The sequence below is a fragment of the Toxotes jaculatrix genome, chromosome 6, assembly GCF_017976425.1.
Source record: "Toxotes jaculatrix isolate fToxJac2 chromosome 6, fToxJac2.pri, whole genome shotgun sequence".
Lineage (NCBI taxonomy): Eukaryota > Metazoa > Chordata > Actinopteri > Toxotidae > Toxotes > Toxotes jaculatrix.
This window is the reverse complement of record NC_054399.1, coordinates 8789172-8809496: the sequence shown is the minus strand read 5'-3', so window position 1 is coordinate 8809496 and position 20325 is coordinate 8789172. Positions and strand designations below refer to the sequence as shown.

The 20325-nt window shown below is 41.3% G+C and overlaps 1 protein-coding gene across 1 annotated transcript; it reads right to left on the bottom strand.

The window, feature by feature from the left end:
• Positions 1-2224: 2224 nt before the first annotated feature.
• plpp2b (phospholipid phosphatase 2b) lies at positions 2225-20081 on the bottom strand. The gene is made up of 6 exons (XM_041040493.1): positions 19416-20081; positions 8448-8599; positions 7975-8237; positions 7680-7737; positions 6378-6554; positions 2225-5316 (listed from the first exon to the last, which is right to left on the bottom strand). Exons 1-6 carry the CDS (start codon positions 19489-19491, stop codon positions 5158-5160), a joined length of 885 nt encoding a protein of 294 aa, XP_040896427.1. The 5' UTR covers positions 19492-20081; the 3' UTR covers positions 2225-5157.
• Between the last annotated feature and the right edge of the window lie 244 nt (positions 20082-20325).

The window sequence follows — 20325 nt, the reverse complement described above, 5'->3', positions numbered from 1 at the left end:
GAAAACAGAGGAAATGACTACGCTGTTGGTTTCAGTCCACTCAACTCAACTGAGAAGCTATGATTTTCATTTACACTCTCCTGTTATTCAATAAGTGAAAGTATGTCCTACAGATGCTCAGAAGCACCAGGAGTTTCTTATGCAGCACTACTGACCTGTCTGTGTTACAGTGGGACTTTTGCAGAAACAGTCCCCCCCTTCTAGTGCTGAAAATGGGATGTAAACAGTTCCAGCTCAGTCAAGACCACAAAATAATAAACTTAAATTTAACACAGATTGAAGAACAAGACCATTCCTGTGTCTCCCATTTATCCACATCTAAGCCTGTAAACCAGTTCAGCACTCTTCCATGTCTGTTTCAGTTTTAGACTACCTCCCTCCTACAGTTTCCTATCTGAGGCAATCTTACTCTGCTTTACAGTGAGGCCTAGAAAAAATGAATTCCACATTAGAGGTGAATTGGATGAGGCTGCAACATGGCAGAGATTACAAATATTCACTGTTTAAAAATCCAAGGTCAGTTGTAATAAGCTGATATATTACGGATCCGATTATTTCTAGCAGCGACTCTGTCCCATATTCAGTGTTTGCTACTGTTTCTGGTCCTGAAATTCCGATTTGAAACCATATGGTCGTCACCCACAGGGACACTGACCAAAGCAGGCTGAACGGTCAAATAACATCCAGCGTCGTCTACCGCAGCATCAAAATACTGGCAACCTTGCCTTTTCTGTCATGCTTTACTGCTTTCAATGCTGAGGTTTTCCCAAAACCGCTCATCTCGAGAGCCACTTCTCACCAGGCTCCCGGTCATTCACAGAATTCCATCCCTGTGGACTGGACCATTCATGATTTGTGATGGTTTCTAAGGAATGATCTATTTGCTGTGTTTGTGTTGACACTTGTCAGCAGCCTTTCATGAAATACTACTATCATTAAGTGTGCGGGACAATATTTTATGTTTGTTGTTCCAAAATTCCACCTTGATTCATATCATGCTGATGGTTTGGTGTCCAGTTATGAAAATAATGTAAAGCCATAGGAATCCAGCTATCTGCTCCAGGGAGAGTATCTATTTCATCTGCCTCATTAACTCCTCTGGCACATAGTAGATCTGATGTATGTGCTTGATAATTCTGTTCAGTGTCTCACCACCTACAACCACAGGCAGATACTCTGTTTTGTGAACTCAGAAATGCCCTGGTTACCGTAGAGACCACATCTGATTATATAACAAGGCACATTTACCATACAGCCTTAAGGATAATGCATTCAAGAGAATATAATGCATCTCTGGAGAAATTAATGACATAGCTGAAAACTCGCATACAGTAAATTGCTCTGAATAAGAGGGTAAATGGCTAAATACTCATGTAAATAAAATACCTTAATGTTTTCCATTCCCAGTTGTTTTGACACCACAGTAAAATATAGCCCTACGTACGCACAACTTTCACAACACGCGAGTGAGTAATATTGTTTCAAATGAGGGATGACAGTGGTTTTCAATACTGCTTCCAACAAAACTCCCACAAATGTCCCAGCGGGTCCAGTGTTTATTTTGTTATAAATATATGTGTTTATTTTTGTGGAGCATTCCATTCTCCATCATGGACACACTGAAGCAGCAGCGGAGTCTTGATTAACCCCTCCTGAATCCATCCATTGCCATACAACAACACCACCTCCCCTAATTCAAATGGGATAAACCTGAGTAAAGGATTTCCTTTTTATATGGGATACCATGCTTTACCTGACCATCATCAAGTCAGCAAACTGAACTGCTATCGGGTTTCTGACCAGCTGCTACATGCCATCGGGGTGGATTCACCATTTCCATATAAAGAGTACTGAGTGGCCTTGTTACAAAACTTAATTTGTGTGTTGACCTCGTGACCTGAGCTGAAGAATTTTCATTTTGCATCATTCCAATGACAAATTGCTTCCAATTAAGATTACAGTGAACACTGTTGAGAACATTTTGAAATCGTGATGCTGCAATAATGTAGTTAATGTCATTTCTTTTCAATCATTTCATCATCTGTGGCCTCAAAAGGGGAAAAGTTCCTTTCTGCACGACATGTGTTACCCATCACCACCATCAAGTGCCAGAAGACATTAAATGTATTGTGCTTCAAATATTTATATCAGCAGTTTAGAAAGCCCAGCATAATTGCATCATAAAATCAGTGACATTAAATGTAAATAAAACATTATAATTGAATGCAGATTATATATTTATTTAAAATTCTCTGTTTTAGAGACTTAGATACTATAGTGTATAAACAAAAACGACATGAACCATATCTACAAGTTGTCGTATAAACATAAAACATAACACATAAAAAGATTGGCCAACCAGTGCCCATTCTAAAGCACTAATCCAGTAAAGCATAAAAACACATGGAGCCACATTACCAGCTGAGAGCCTTGGTTTCCACAAAACTGGAGGGAGATCAAATACTATGACGTTTCTACATCCTCATCCTCATTTTGGGCTATTAGTCTGGCTGCTGTAACGCACAGATGATTTAGATGTAGGGAGCAGGGGAGTGGGCTTGTATGGCACTTCGCCGCAACCAGTTCCAGCTGTTTTGTTGTTGTAAATCTGTGTTTTAAATGTGTAGAAGGTCCCCAGGGACCAAGGTTCACCATGGGATACCCCACACATCCACTCCTAAAGCACCCCGCCTCTCCCTTGACCAAGCTCAGCTTCAGGGCCTCCAAATCACTACCAGGTGAGATTCTCTCTGTCTTCCTGTCCCTCCCCCTATCAAATCTGAGCTCTGTCTGATCTGCTGTCTGTCCCCCAGGGGTCTGCATGCAGTACAAGAACTGTACAGGAGACCTTATTCACAAATTAACCCCATCTATCAACACAGGAAAGGGAAAAGGAACATAGACGATTCTTTGAAGTGGGAATGGAGCTGTGTTACTTGCTTCAAAAACATAGCTGGGTTTGTAACACTTTATCATTACAACATCCCTTTAAAAGCTCTGCCAAGGAATCTGGCTTATGTTTGGACCTGGAATTGGATCCGTTTGTGAGGCAGCTCCAATAGGCACCAGTCTGTGAAGGCATTGGCCAAAGTACACTGTACAGGTGAAATTAAAACTTACCAAAGTGAAAAAAAAAAGAAACGTACAAGCGTATTTATACACATCCTTCACAGAGCATGAAACATGTCTCATAGCATAAGTAGATAGTACATAGTACAGTATTTGTGGCTCATAGTGGCAAGCAGGGGTGATTGCACAAAAACTTTAACAGCGCTGGCAATTCCAAACTTATCAGAGTTAATAAAGAACTTCTTATATTTAAAATAAATTAAACACCATTTTCAAAATGGTTGTCGCATCCTTCTTTGATTACTATTATTTGAGAAAGGAAAACATAATAACACAAAAACAAATTAAAACAAAGGGAAAAAAACAGAAACAAAATAGAGGCCAAATTTCTTAACATTTGATTGGCATTATAGTAGTGGTACTATGCATAAAGTCCAACAGAACTTAACATTATCTGCATCAATGGTCTCTACCTCTGCAGTCCATTTAACACAGGGGAAACATGAATCAATCACAAACTATACATTTTAGAAAAGCATCTCTCTCTGTTAAGGGTGAATCTGACCCATTCTAGTCATAGTCTGCCCTGAAGGACTGTTATGTCCTATACGCCACAGATAAGCCAGACACTCGTCCAGAAACAATTGGGCAGAGATACAACATGGCAGTAACTAAAGGACAGAATAACTGCTGTGAGTTGAAAATTCTGGTACTAGCGAATCAGACTTGATCTAAATAGTGAGTCACCAGGAACGGAAAACCTGTATAGTCACATTCAAAACATCTTATTGTTTCTCATAGTAGATTCCCAGACCTGTTTGTGTGGCAGTTAGGGCAGCTAGTAGGGATGTTTCAGCTCAAAGTATTTATCTCTGTATGTTGTTTACGGTTCTGCATGTTGGTTAAGTATGAATGCATCTCCCTTCAAAGCAGCTTTTTAGTCTGTGAGCCTTGATATATGGAGAAAATTAGCTCATCTATTGTGAACTGATTTCAAATTTTAAACAATTTGTTATGATTTGTAACAGTTTAATGGTATGAAACCAGCTTAAGGTGCACTATAAATGAACTTCTCTGCATACGGAAATTAAAAAAATACAAAACACATTAAAGCTTCATTAAGCAACATATTTGACGTTAATGTAAAAGGAGTTGCCACTACTTCCAGTCCCACTGTGAATCAATACCCAGATCTTTCCATCCCAAAGCACTGCATTTTTCAGGCTCATCCAGATTGTTGTTTTGGTTCACGGAAATCCAACCGCTCTTACTGGCACATCATATAAAACTGTGGTCAGCAGTTCTCTGCAAACACAGCCTTAGAAACACTACATCCTGCTTAATTCAACGAGTGGCTGGTAAAGTAAGTGAAAGTTTTACCAAACCAAAGAGAGCCAGTTGGTGGGCTAAGACAGGCATTAACACAAAGTAACTATCAGACTTACATTCATCAGATGGCCAGAAAAGTGGGCATGCACATGCTTCTCTGCTTCTGCTGTGTTACTTGTTTGCTAACACATTAGCCACAAGCACTTAAGCACTTAACGGTATATCATAATTTGGCTGCTGTAGTTAGGAGTTTTGCGCTTATTGCAGCTTTGAGCAAATACACTTCAACATCAACAACGTCTTAAAAATAAAGTGCTCCTCTCTCTCTTACAGGAGAAAAGGAGGTCATTATGGCATCTTTGAGAGGGGGCTCAGAGACCTGGCAATGGGACGCAGCCCCTTCAGTCAGTCCAGTGGTTGGGGAGCAGGCAGGGTGTGAGTGGTTGACATGTGGGGAAGGAGCTGGGGGCTTGGAGGCTACAAGCTACAGACCAGATCCCTAACTTCACTTCTTTCATAAATTCAAAGGGCTGCTTGCAGACTCCAAAATTTAACATTTCATACTCAACGAACTTCTTACTTACCTTCTGGAGTCTGCAGTGAACAGCCTACAGAGTCAAGGCTGCAGGTGATCAAGGTTATTCCCTAAACTAAACACTGTCCACTGCATAATCAAGGGTGAAGCCCCTGGGTTGGACCCTATCACACAGGTTTGGGGCCTGCAGGCTGCAGCCTTTGTTCCCCAGCGTCAGCCCCCTATCACACAGGTCCTGGACTGTGGTGGTAGTTGTAATGGTTGGTGTGCTCGGAGTCTGCAATCTGCAGGCTGGGTTTTCTCTCTGGCTCTTCGCTATCAGCCGCGTCTTGCCTAGTGCAACGTGGAGGACGCTTCTTAAAGAAGTCTGACACAAAGCGCACCTGCAGAGGAGAGGAGAGGAAAGGAGAGGTAAGTGTTAGTCACTTAAAGGATATTTTTTCCCACATAGATTGGAGTGTCAGCATGTGAGGGATACAGTGGAGGTAAGGGCAGTGCTGGAAACTGTGATTACATATGTCTGGACAGGTCTGTGCACAGCTGTTAAGTGACACACTAACACGTACACACTCATGCACATCTGAGAGGAACACACAGAGAGCAGGCACAACCCCTGTAGGCCATAAAACACTATGCCCAGGAGGGTCTCTAATTGCGCACAGCGCTGTGAAGGCCAAAGGCGTGGGCTCACTTCCCAATTAATCATATGTGGACACACACACATGCACAAACACACACTCTACCAACTCCAGAATTTCCACAAGGCGGTGCTGACAGTGGTTCAATCAAAACAGGGAAGTGGCCAAACAATAAAGAAGCCCAGCTGCATGAAGTGAGGAGAATGGACTTATTGCCTGAGAACCTGCCAGCTTAAGTGTGTGCGGGTTTGTATCAAGTCGCACTCTGCTGATGTGTCACACTTCACTCCCCTCACACTTCCTGTTCATACAAATTTTGACTGTGAAAATGAAATAAGGCTGAAATACGGATTCATCAGCAGCTGTTCTGCTTTGAAGGGAGTATCGTTAACGGTGAGATTTCCATTAAACGTCATTCTCGTGATCTGGACAGTGCCGCCCATGTTTGGTTTTCCTAAAGCCTGAAACCACAGGAGTAAGACTCAAAGCTAAGATGTCAACAGGTATAAAGCTGGAAATGTTTCACAGAAAATGAAATGTCATAAATTTTTTTAAAGGCTCTATATATGAGCGTGAGTCAGTGTTTTAGATAAAAGCCGTTCCATTTTTCTGTATTTAAAAAGTGTAAATTGCCACAAATGGACTATTAAGTGTTTAGAGCAGCTCAGGATTTGATACCAGATCAATGAAGTTTCTGCACATCATTCTGGGGGAAGTTCTGACTGTCCTACAACATGGAAGTATCATGTAGAAAATTATTAAATATTGCTGTGTTTTCCTTGAATGAAGTTGCCTTGGAGACCCACATTGAGTACAGCAACAAGCGCTCCCTGCAGCAGCCCCACCAGCACGTCGCTCCAGTGGTGCTTGTAATCAGAGACTCGGGTGTAACCCACGTATACCGCGAAGGCCACCAGGAAGAACTGGATGGTGGGCCGGAGGAGTCTGGCCCACTTAGCCACGAGCCTCGCCTGCACATATAGCTGGAGTGGGGAATAGAGTGGAAGAAGAGCAGGGGGTAGTGGTTGGTTTGGGGATGATGGGAAAAAGGAAGAAAAGAGAGAGATCAGCATCCATTTGTAGTGACATAATATTATATATCTGTACATACTGACAAAACAGTGAAGTAATGCTGCAGTTTAATCTCCATATCTGCTTAAACAGAAAGTCTGGTGTACTATTTGGTTTCAGGGTAAATGATATCTCCAAACACCAATGATAAAAAAGTCTAAAAAAAGTCTATATATTCAGAGCCTGAGCGTGTGTCTCTGTAATGCAGAAACAGTGGCTGATAAGCCTCTAATTGGATTTAACTGTAAAAAAGTGTTGAGTAGGAGGCTAATTTATGTCGACTATGGACTGAAACCCCCTTTTTTACTGGAAAGCAGCTGATGCCAAAAAATTATGAACCTGGCAACAGTACAGACTTCACTGGGCTTCTGCTAGGTTACTGTTGGAGGTGCAAAACTTGGCATCACACTACAGTCCCCCTGCCACACTCTGCACTGAACGCTACCGGACACTTTTTCAGCAACACAGGACTCAGGCTGGATATCACAGCTTAGCTCTATTTGTTTGCAGTGTTTGCCTAGCCAAACACAGACTGCAGACTGAACCACTGACAGAATTTGACACAAGCTGGAGATATTCTGCTTGCTCTTTGAAATTTAATTGTCTTTGAACTGAACAATGTTGCTTTGCTCGGCCTCTTGAAACAGGATTTTAACAGAAAAGGATGAGGCCAAGGGTAATGAACTGGACAGACCTGGAAGACAGAACACAGCACGTGCTTTGCCTTCATCATTGCTGGGAAAAAGGCAGCAGAAGCCTCCAGATCATTTCTTTCACTATCCACATTCTTCCTCTGAACTCTTGCCTTGTCCTTTTTGTGTCCACAGGCACAAACTGGCTCAGTGAGTCTTTTCATCTTCTCAACAATTAGCCCCTGAGCACAGATCCAAATACATAAGCCTGTTCTCAGATGAGCCCATCTTGGGATTGTTATGCCTGAGTCACAGTGAGATATTTGTATGGAGATATTTCCATTGATATTTCCATTGCGTTTTAGGGCACTGAGTAATGAATTGAAGCTCATGCGCTGTACTTACTGCAAGGAAGAGCATGCAGTACATTCCAAAAGAGGAGTGACCAGAGTAGAAGGACAATCTAGAAAAGACAAAGACTCAAATGTTACTGTATTATATTTTATACTATGGAATCTCATTTGTGTCACTGTAATGTAAAATGTGTTAGGTGAATTTGAATCCCCAGACAATATCAAACAATGTCTCACTTTCTCTTTTCTGGTGTGTGATAATTAGAGGTCCTAATTAATCATCAATTTCATCTTTTCTGCTCTGAGCACAATCTTCCAAGTATAACACCCAGTTCTTCTCCTCTTACCTAGACTCTGTGACGTCCTCTGGTTTGCCTGTGCAGTTGATCATCTGCATGTATCCCTTGCAGATCTTGGGGCCACACACAGCCAAGAAGTTAGGTCTCGGGCGGCCGATAGTGAACTTGGCAAGGTCTGTCAGTGACTGGCTGACAGCTGCTCCAAATAAGAAGGTGCCCACTACCTTGTAGAGTGCAGCCACATACTGGTTGAAATCTGAATTAGAGTAAATCCTCTTGCTGTAAACCAGATAAGCCTCTCCAGAAGAGATCTGAGGGAAGAAGGAGAACAATGACAGGGTTTTTTTTTCCAGACTTGGGTGCAATCTTTTCGATTTTTTTGCATCAGAGCAAATACCACAGCATAGAGTTAAATGCTTGAAATCCTATAAACATTCCATGATTTTGGCTTTACTGAGGTCAGAAGGACTAAAACTCCCTGTGATAAAAGAAAGGAGACTGATGCTCTCAGTGAAACTCACAATGATGACAGTGCAGGATATGGTGACGGCTGCCAGCATGCCATGGGTGATGGTGTCTGGTTTTAGGGGGTACTTGATGCTCTCGTCGTCACAGTAAACACCCCTTTGATATGGCTTGAATACGATAGTCATAATGATGAAGGGCAATGCCGCTGTAATGAAAACAAAGCAGATGAATAATAGTATGATATAAAGCTAAGTGAATATTCACCATATTTGGAGAAACAGTGGTTATGTGAAGCTTGGTCATTGCAGAGACCAGAAACTAGGTTGATACAAGTCAATGAACATGGAAAAAAATGTTTGGAATAACATATTTGTCTCTTTTTCTACATGTTTTCAGACATTACATCACATTAAGCTGGGAAGTGAAAATGTTTCTCTAAGGATAGTTAAATTGTTTTCTCTCTCTCTCTGGACCTCAAGGTCTAAAATCACAATGATGAAACAAGCCACAAGGAGAAAGAAAACATTTGGTAGTTAAATGTCAGGGTAGAAATGCGCAGCAAGGAATTACAAAAATAAACAGCAGAAAATAGTATTTATATACGCAGGCATGCGGGCATATGTAAAGTCACACATCACACACATACCCAGCTGACACGAGAGTGTACAAACACAAGACTGAACACAAATTATTGCAGACACAACACACACAACTCCACCTCTTTAGAATGATGTGGCTGTGTGTAAAAATAAGACCAAATATTGCTGCTTAAGGCTCCTGAGAGCACGAATGATGTCCTTGAGATGTTCGGAAACATCAACCCCAAAAATATGCAATCACTCACTCTCTTTCTCTCTTTTTCTCTCTCTCTCTCACTCATACATACACTCCCACTAAAACTAATGAAAAAAAAAAACTAGACAAATGTTCAGTGCTAGGTTATAAACACAGGCTAATGAATGCATTTTGCTGATGCTCTCTTGCTCTTCCTCTTTGAAGTCATTTACCACTTATTGGTTTTGAACAGAAAGCAGAGAAGCGGACTGTGTTGCTGGGGAGGTTTGAGAAGTTACTTTGATTCTTCTTTTCCACTGGAATTGCTGTAAAACAAACTCTTTTAACTTTCCTGCCCCTGCTCTGGAGGATATTTATATTTATTACAAATTAGATTAGTAAATAATCAACGGTTGAACTGGGGAACTGGTGAAAATAATTATGAGGAATGCATTCTCCACCCTGACATCCACCACCACCATGCATAGTAGGCCGACAGACAGTCTCAGGGACACTATGGAAATGCCATACAGACGCATATTAAATGCAAGAAAAACAGTAGTTGGAAAAGCACTGCACTCACCAATAGTATTACATTTCTGTGTAAATGAGCAGTGCACCCCTCCCATTCTTTCAAAAAATGTCTGTAGCTGACACAATTCCAGGAGGACATCCAACGAGACTGACTCATGAGAGACCAAGAGTCCACATACTGAACACTGAGACTAAAGGAAAATATACAACTGGAAGGTGGATCAGGATTCAGCTGAGGTGAACACATTGTAACACCGGGTTTAACTCCAGCAAGAGACCTTTCACGATGGATGTGGAACAACAGCCTGCAACTGACAAAGGTTTACAGCATTATTTACCAAAATACAAGAGGTATGAAACACTTGGACAGAGCAGATTGTTCAGATAGTCATGATGGGAGTTGTATGACAAGTTAACGCTTTAACTGTTGACAGTGCTTTTATGTGTGACACAAAAACAGAGAACCCGTCCTTCAAAGAAAGTATTTTCAAGTCTAGAATGTTTGTAATGAACCACTAATTAACAAATGAAGCCAAGACACTCGCCTAATAAATACTGGAATACACAATGAACAACACACTATCACACCCTTACAAAGCCATGCAGTGTCTGAGTCTTGCTCTTGTCTGACACTGTATATCCAAATTTACATGAGATGAGTACAGACATTGTTTTGTGAAATGCCAACTGCACACATTCCTTACAGACACTATAGAGATAAAGAGTCTTATTGCCTCAGTGAGGAAGTGCAGCTGCAAAACAGAAGCTTTGTGTTTAGAGGAGAACGAACAATAACGTTTTATACGGTAAACACCATCGCACATGGACTCCTGGTAACCTGACCTTGGAGGATCAAGGTTGAGACTAGACAAACAAGGAAGGGAAAACCACAAATAACGATGCCAAGTGATTTCAACATGGTATTCATACACGAAAAGCTCTAATCTTCTTGCAAAATTTTAAAAAGGGAAAAATGACAACCAAACTCCACTGGTCTTATCAGGTGAAATGTGGGCTGCTGGAAGGTTTCAACACGTGTCCACTATGTAGAAAACAAAGCTGGAGGGTGAAATGCAAAATGTCCTGTAAACATCAGCTAACAAACACTGTTCAGACTCAGAAATATGTTACTCACCAGCATTCAGCCTTCGCCTCGCATGTGCCTTTAGCAAAATTGTTACCCTTTGATGCTGTTTGGAACTGTCAACAAGCAAAGTTCTCTTTTGCAGCTTTAAATGAGTCATTAGGAATAAATGGGAAAGATCAAAAATTAACTCTTTATATCTTGTTTGATCCATACAAGAAAAGGACATTTGGACAAAGCCAGGCTAGCTGTTTACCCCCATTTTCAGTCTTTATGCTAAGCTAACTGTATAGCTTTATATATATTAGAATGCAGACATAAAGACAAAAAGAGTATATATATATATAGGCGTATATAAGCGTATATATATAAGATATGCATACTTCCCAAAACGTCAAACTGTTGCTTTAGCCGACACATTTGGCAGCTATACATTTTTAACAAATTTTAGGACCTATAGGCAACGTCAAATATTCCCCCTCCTTCTTTCTACACCCCCGTCTGTTTATGAGCAAAAGCAGCTGCATGACACCTGTCTCCTCTTTGCAGCTTCCTGACCAACAACCAGATGCCCACTAGATGCCTGTTTTCACATCTACCAGCCACGTCAGGACATGATGATCCAGGAGTATAAAATCTTACTCCACATAGCGCCACCAAAATCCTGTTTCAGAAAACCACAGGACAATAATAAGGTCTCTTGTGTTTAACTAACATCCTGTCTCAGGCGTCTCGGCGCAGCACCCCTGATATGGATTTACTGATGTGGCTTTTGGGTGGCAGCTTCTGCATCTGTATCCTGCATCCTGCTTCCAGCTGTCAAGAATGGAGCAGAATGTCAAGAAACTACTGCTGCTGGTTTACCTTCCCTTCTCCTCCTGTCTGGACTCAAATAAAACACAATGATACTGATTCATTGCAGGAGTTAGAATTGTGACAAATACTTCAAGGTTCTGATATATTCTCTAAAGGACTGAATATCTCTCTAACATTATTTGAAAGCATTTTAGCATCAGGGTGTTTGTACTGCTAGACATGACAAGAAACTTTGTCCTTCTTTGGGGTTTGAGGGTTGAATCCATGGTTTGCTGTCATGACTGCTGAGGGAGACAGGAGGACATGGACGCATTAAATCTATTTCCAATTACATCAGGAAATACCAACTTTTTATGCATCATGGAATGTTTGGATTTAGCACAACATTAAAAACACATTGGAACTGCAAATAAACTAAAGGGAAGAGTTGTTTGATTGTATACTAACACATATTATAAATAAATAACAGCAGGTTTTAAAGGTTTGCGTAAGATTGGTCTGGACAAAGTCCAGGGGACTGTTTGTTTATTTAATACAGCATGGCAAATGTCACTTTAAACCAGCAGAAGGACATAATTATTTCTATATTGGAGTCATATGGTATTGTAACTTCAAACTGTTTTATGAAGCTTTTAACACTTGCCAGAGCGGGGCCATTAATCACAGTGAAGCAGCAGAAAAATTAAGTGAAAAGCTTCAAAGAGAAAGAAGTGCCAGCAGCTAGTGAAGTATACCTTCTTCCACTTAGCAGGCACACGAACGGGTAAATAGCTTTTTGCACGTCCGTCATCAACATTAAATTCTCAAGTATCATATGTATTCATCCGTTTCACCATATGCTAAAGGTTTTTATAGTTTTTTTTTTGTGTGTGCTCACTAAAACCTCTCTACCAAAAAAAATGTGTTTTACCATTTTGCCACACAGTTCATGGGCTGAGTGAAGTCAGGGCACCTGGCCTTAAATAACCCTCCACTGGCTTGTAAAAATGTATGAATTTTTCATTTCTGCATTCATAAATGAAGGACTAATTCAGCTGACATCTGACTTTAACTTCATAAATTAAAAGTTTGGATGAAAATAAAAGCGCTCAAATGAAATGATGTAGAGAGTGTGGACTGCCGTCATGGGCAGAACAAATTGGTACATCCTGAGGTGTGTGTGTGTGCGTGTGCGTGCGCGCGTGTGTGTCTTATGATCACTGTCCCTGTGGATTATACCTGCAAGAAAAAAAAAAACTAGCCACTCTCTTGGAAAACCAACAAACATATACATACTGCTTAAAGGCAAAAATAGATCCAACTGCAGACAAAATAGGTCTCTAGAATACCACAAGACAATCCCACAACCCAAACTGACAGACTGTTCCAGAGCTGCCTGTGCTTAAAGACAGAGCGTCTCTGACTTGAGCTAAACTCAGACATCTACGATGGATTTTTCTATCAAGAATGTCCAGAAGAACATATACCTGAAGGAAAGGCTGAGGTGCTTATTTAGGAAAACAGGAGAACCTTCTTCCACCTGCGGCTATGTATGGAGGGACGGTAAATGCTGCCAGTTTGGAATGTAGCCAGGAAGCTAATCTCCAACAGCCAGTAAGAAATCTCCTGCCTGAGCCCAAAATGGGAGCCTGTTTGAAGTAGCAGGATGCAGAACTGGAGCTTTCCTGTCTCAGATTATGGCAGACCATTTTAGAGGCTTTGGTTCCATTTCGGGAAGTTTAAGGCTTGTCATTTACCTGGCTGCAAATTAGAATCCATTCACAGCGGCACCCTGGTGTCTCCCCCAAAGAAATGGGTATTAGTGCAAGAGAGAGCGTAATTGAGAGAGAGAGAGTAATTGACAATGACAGCGAGTCAAAGAGGGTCTGAAGAATGAAACTGTCAGAAGAGCATGAGGGAAGATTTTAGCATTAATTGAAACCCTGCTGACAAACAAAGATGCCAGTGTAAGAAGAGTTTTGTACCCTTTCCATCATTCCCTCCACCACCGCTGATTCACATCCTCCATTCTGTTTTTTTCTCTCTTATTTAAAGTCATTCATTCTTCTCTCTGCAGCTCCATCTTCCTGCCTGTCATTCTCTTGATTGCAGCGTCCTCCCACACACTTCTCCCTCTGTTGTAAATATAGTGGCCTCAATGGGATGGTGCTTTATTTAGCTGGCAAATGTGCAATTACACAGGACCATGTGGACCACAATCGCACTCTGGGATTGAGATTCGAGGCTTGTCACATCTCCTCTCTGCCCCTGTTTAGTTGTTTTTGTATCTCAGTTTTTGTGACCTTTTCTCTTATTTCTTTCCCTCCCTCAAATCTGCATTTGCCTGTCCTAGTCCATTTTTCCACTACAGAAAGGTTGACACCTTGACTTAAACTGCCACAATCATTTGAAAGTTGCTCCAATAGTTTCAGAGTACCTCACACCTACTTGCCCCGGTTTCTCTGACATAACCTGCTGCACCTGCAGAACCACATGGGTGAACAATTATTCTCCTCCATTTGAAGAAAATACAGTCTGGGTTTTCATTATGCACATTTTCAAGGCACGTAAAGTCTGTGTGTGTAGTGTGAGAGGGGTGTTCTCATGCCCCTGGGCTGCCCTTCTTGGTATAAAACTTTCCCTCAGGGTCACGGCTGGAACATTTGCCAGAACACTCCTCCATCTAATTTCTTCCACTCTCATTTCTCATCTTTCAATCATGAAGGTCACTCAGCGAGTTTCTTCTTTCACTTCTGTGTTTCTCTCCCCTTTCCCATCCATCTTTTCCTTGTGTCAATAGCTCGTGTATCCTCTAGCATTAACACCATTCCTTGCCTCTTTATTTTTTACCCCTGTGTCACTCTCAATTCTCCATCTCTAACTCTGTTTCCAACTCTCATCTCCTCCCACTGTAGACGAGCACAGTAGAAGCCTTTTTTTTAGCTGCCGTCAGTGTTTCCAATTTTTTTTCTCTTTCCTCTCTTTCCTCTGTCTCTTTTGTTTCCTCCCTACATTTCAAAACATGATTTGCTGAAATGAGCGAGAAGCCTATGTCACCAAAGCTGCATAATGCCTACCAACATAGGTGATGTTACAGACTTTATATATAGGTCTGTGGTAACAAAACAATTAAACACTCCCTCCTTCTGACTATCACCCCAAGCTGGACTGACTAACGTGGAAGGTATGTGCTGAGCCTACAACCTCTGCCGGCGCTGGCCTCTGGAATTCTAATTCACGAGGAACGCCCAACTTCACCAGTCACACCAAATCCTGCTGCTGCTGCTGCTGCTGCTGCTGCTGCTGCTGCTGCCCATTCTTTATTTTTAATCCCGCTGCTTCACTCCGTCCATCATTTACGCATACTTAGATCCAAGCAGTGCAGAAGGAGACAGAGTGGCAGGCGAGGTTGGACGAATGGTGGGAGGGAGGCTAAATCTGGGTTGGCAATCAAAGAGTCTGGGTTTGGAGGGGATCAAAGAAGTAGGCCACACAGGTTTAAACCTAAACCATAAAAGGTCTGTGGGAGAAGTTAAAGCGTACAACTCTCCTGACTGGTGGGGAGCTTCTCTGAAAATTCCCTAAATGTGATGCTGTGTGTTTTCACTTAGAAACATCTGCATATCAGTGCCAAATATTTCATGAGGTATAATTACTGTATACAAATGGGACTATGTTTAGCTTTTGTCTCACACCAGTGATATTGTTAGTGACAGTGTTTGTCCAAATCATTATCACATTTTCCAAAATCCTGGTCCCTGTCAAAAAGCGAACTGTGCTTCTTGCTCCTCCTGACTCACTCAAGCTTCTCTCTCTATGCATATGTTTCTCTCTAACTTGGCTGGAAAGAATAAAACATGTTAGAAGGTATTTCTCCAGCATTTTAAACATCTGCCTTTAAAGGACCTGGAAAGCGACATTTGTGCTGTGAGAACAGGAGGTGATACCTATTTTGTGTTGCAAAGCAATTCAGGGAAACTTCACATAAAACCACACAAAATGTAAGGTGACAGAACTTCAATTTCAATTTTCTCAACAATAATTTCTTGAAAACAACAATATTTACAATTATACATATCAGAGGCACAGATGTACTGATTTCACAATTGTGTGGAACAGTTCTGGCAAATTCCACAAATCTTTCCCAGCTCACCACTGAAGCTTTTGAAATCAACCGTGTACTGGGCTGACATTTGTGGAATGTGGCTTTAATGTCTGAAAACTCCTGTGGTAATGATTTAAAGGAAAAAACATCCAAGACAAAAGATCCTCATCCACCTTAAAGTGTGACTGATAAAAGACTTTACATGTTGACCAGAAATCCTTGTGTGATTAAAATTAGATCAAGAACAACAACAAAAAAACTAGGCTTATATTTCTCAGAGGGACGTGTCTGTTTGTTAAAAGGGCTTAAGTTTCCATGACACAGCTCTCCTGAGGGAAACAATTCCCATCAAGTGCCCTCACTGCCTTTCTCAGAAAACTCAGGACAATCAGTCTTCCCAAGGCATGAGAAACCAAGCTCCCTGGAGACGCTGCAGCACAACTTCACCAACAAACTCTAACCGACATTCAGCAAGGTCAAAGAACAGAACACAGGGATACTAACAATGTAATCACAGTCTAATTGGATGAAAATAATGCGAGGAAATGCGCAATAACTCTTTGGCAGTCTTACTACAGCAGGGCTTTGGGAGCAAGCTCTATTTTATCAGGTAATGAATCAATCAACGACAAAATAAAAAACTGAGAACGATTTGATAATCAAGCTTTAGAGGAGACTCTACTGACTTTTTCATGAGGTGTCAGGTGGAGGAGTAAACTGACACACAAACACAAAGCTGTGTCTGCAAGTTTTAGATATTATATCCAAGGACACATAACTTTCTAGTACAGTTGAAGTGTCTCTGCAAATAAAAAAGAAACTTACATGATGGGAACTTTAAGTGCTCGCTCTGCATGCAATAGACACTCGCCCATATGTGGTTTGTCACAATGTACTTTAGAGCACAACAAAGAGCATGTACACAGAAAAACAAAAAGTTCGTGCGTGAACATATGGTGCACCAATGCCTTGCCCCGTGGCCATTCAGTCACACACTACAGGAGTAACTAGCTCATTACTCATCATCATAGCTCACTGCCATTCATATCAACTACAGCAGCACCACAGTCATGCAGCAATGTGAGCTGTTGCTCCTCCTCTGACCCTTAAACTGCATATACCTGCGGTACTGCACCTGAGAACACAAGCTGCAGACAGGGAGAGGTTAACCCTGGTCTTTCCTCTCTGTGCTCTGAGCCAACACCCACCATCTATTTGTACTGAGTGTAGATTTACACAGACAGAGGAGGAGAGTGGGAGGGAGGGATACACCAAAGAAAGAATGGAGAAGAAAGAGGGAGACGAAAAGCTTACAATGGACAACAGACTCATGACCGAAGCAGATATTTTGAACAGCACATACAGTTCAAATGTCCCTCATGATAGATTAGACAGGCTTCTTAGCTATAAATAAGACCAATAGTACAACAGATCTTGTGTCTAAAGAATCAGCAAACCACTCTTGGCGCTAGGCAGCCATTTTGCATCAGATTTCTCTGTTAAGGGATCCAATGACTGTGTTGAACATTATTTAAAAAAAAAAAATAGAGGGAGGCGCATTCATTCAACTGACACCAACAGTTGTTGGTTTGAACCGGGCAGGGCAGGGTGTGAGTGACACAAAGCGTGCCAAATAAATCATGCTGTGATTATATCTCCTGTTTTTATTTGACCTTTGAGGTTTCTTAATAAAAAGAAGGTGAAAGAGTAAAGATAATAAGATGACAGATGATAGTAGCAGCTGTTAATCAGAATGGATAACATTCAATGTGAGAAGATTCAAATGCAAATTTTTTGGTTTAATATATGAAATGTAAATAGTCTCAATGTGCAGACAAAACCCAAGTCTAAAATCTGTTTCCATATAGACTAATGGTCAGCATAATTACAAGCTCTGCCATGTTGTTATTACATGGCTGGGGCAACCTCACATAAGCTTGGGGTTGACGTGACGATTATTTGGGTGGGTGACGTGGGTGGCAAAGGGGAAGGGAGAGGCAACACGGAGGGATGCAGCCATCCAGACATGGCCAACCAAACCCAACCCAGACGTTAATCCCAGACTTGTAACAACAAAATGGTGAGGCTTATCAAGTTCAGCAGTCTGTAGATCTTCCCACACATGGAAAAATACCCCTAAGCTCTCTGAAAAGCCAGGAGGGGGGGCTGAAAACCACACAGCAGACCAGATCTGCACGTGCATGAGCCGTCGTGCCCATCTCCATCCTCCCTCCACCGCTTCACCACTATCACCAACACAATCACGGATGAACACACTGCCAAACACCACACCATTATGCAACATATGTCTGTCACGGGCCTGTGGCATTAACACAGCAAACCGATGTCCCACCACAGTGGTACATTCCACATGCACATATTATCACTGAGGGTGCATCTGAAAACAGCTTCTTCTGAGGGCAGTGGTGAGGAGTTCTCACAATTGTAGGTTTTTGTGACATAAATGTTATTATCAGAAGCTTATCATTATCTTTATGGAGGACTGCAGGTGCCATGTGAATTATTGCATTCTGATCTTGAAATATTTTTCAAGCTCTATTTAAGCATTATTAATCTATGTTAAATTATGTATTCATGATTATTTCATTTTCTAGTTTTTATAAACTCTTTTTTAATTTGAGCATTTCATTGATAGATATTTTATTATATTTTTATTAATTCCCATTTTATTGTCCAATTAGATATCAGTTTATGAAATACTTTATAACCATTTTCATGACATCTGTGGTCCTCTGTACATAATTTCCTAAGCAGTTCCATTCATTATAGATTAATGGAAAAAGACAATAGAAGGACTGATGTTGATAACTACAATCACAATATGTGTCACTGATATGACTCATTCTTTTTGACATCTTATTATTCATTCATTGCCTAGAGAGAGAAGGAGACAAAAACTAATATAATTGTGATGTGCTCTATTTACTGCAGCAATGAAAAAGAAAAAAAGGAATATTATTCTTTGAAAATGATTCCTAACTGAAGTTACATGCAAAAACAATCGTCTGTGGCACACAAGTGGAAATAATATCTTGAAAAATGCACTGTATGTGGGAAGTCTGTACATTCTTGAGAGGATTTCTGGCAGACAAAATACTGAAGAAAAAAAGAGAGAGAGAAATAAGCGGTGCTCACACATGCATATCAAATTTCCATAAACAAACATTCAGCTTCCTGAGACTCTGTAAAGTCCAGCAAGAGTTTTTGGTGAGTGGGCTGGAGCATGCAGTAAGCCTGGGAAGAGAATGAGAATTATATTTCCTCCTTGTGTTTTGCTGCGGTGCAACTTCATGTCACATTTCAGCCTGGACAATATTCCAGTTGGGATCTGCATAAGCAAACGGGGTGACAGGCTGCTCGTTTAGTGCTGGACTCATGCATGGAAAGCCAGTAGCTTAATTTGCCTTTTGAAAATAGATTGGGATAAAAAAAATTGCTTCTGTCTTCTCCTGAGGATCTAACGCCTGATTAGAAACATGCTTTCGCGTCATTTTAGACATGCAAATAAACAAACAATGCAGAGCTCCCATTATTAAACGAATTCCTAAGCTGCTGTCAAAACACACAAACACACCAGCTACTGGCAAGAAAATGCCGGATAGGGAAGATATGATCTTGGAGTTTGTGCTGACAAAAGCGAAGAGCAATTCCTAGAAAAAAGGCAGATAATGCTGACGAACAGTTTTGAACTTAGTGTCCATAACTTACCAACTAAAACGCACAGCACGTCCATCACCACGTACAGCTTCTTCTTCCTCATCTCCTTCATCTTCTTTCCGTTCATTTACTTTGAAATCGACAGCTATAACAGAAAATAACTACTTCTTGAATAAGATAAACAAGTCCATCGGCTCTCGCTCGCTTTGGAATAGAAGTACAGTCTATGCAAACAAGCTGGTAACCTGAACTACGAGTTCTTCCGGGATCCTCTTCACTACCTGTGCTGACATTGACAGCATAGGTGTGTAACTTTCTTAAAACGACAGCGTGTTAAAAACTCATGTCTGAGCAGGTACAAAGCACTACTGGAGTCTTACGTCCCTGCTTATTCCTGCTTTGAGTATAGCGCCAGAACTAAAGAGATCCGCCGATTTCAGAGCTGGAAGCGCCCGGAAAACCCAGTATAAACTCTTGCTCCGCTCACACCACGCCACACTGCATTGGTCCCTCCTTCCAACTTCCTCCTCTGGCTCCTCTCTGGCTCCTCTCTGGCTCCTCTCTGGCTCCTCTCTGGCTATCTGATCATAGCCAGGCTCGACGTTTTTACGCACAGGCGTGCAAAGAGCAAGAGAGAAAACCTCTTCGCGGTTTACTTGAATTTTCTCTCCCTGCCTTGAAAACCAACTTTTTATGTCTGTTGTGTACAGAGGACTCAAACAGTGTAAAGATCAGACCAAGAGGAGGTGCCAGGCATAAACTGCACTGTCAGGTCAAAAATAGGAAGGAATGAAGGACAAAGAAGAAAAAAGTCATATCCTGAACCAAAGAATGTCATTTCACCTGACCTCACTGTCTGAAGTGATCTGGACTTAGTCAATCATGGGATTTTAAATGTACTGTTAAGGCTGTGGCTTTAATTGAAGACTCAGCTCTGCCCCTATTTCTGAAACCCTTACAG

Bases quoted from the DNA above. Each gene is read 5' to 3' on its own strand.
- plpp2b (XM_041040493.1), bottom strand. From the start codon at position 19,491: ATGAACGGAAAGAAGATGAAGGAGATGAGGAAGAAGAAGCTGTACGTG. The intron at 8,600-19,415 runs GTAAGTTATGGA...TTTTCATTACAG, and splicing joins CGTGCTGTGCGTTTTAGTTG to CGGCATTGCCCTTCATCATT. The intron at 7,738-7,974 runs GTAAGAGGAGAA...TGTCTTTTCTAG, and splicing joins GAGGACGTCACAGAGTCTAG to ATTGTCCTTCTACTCTGGTC.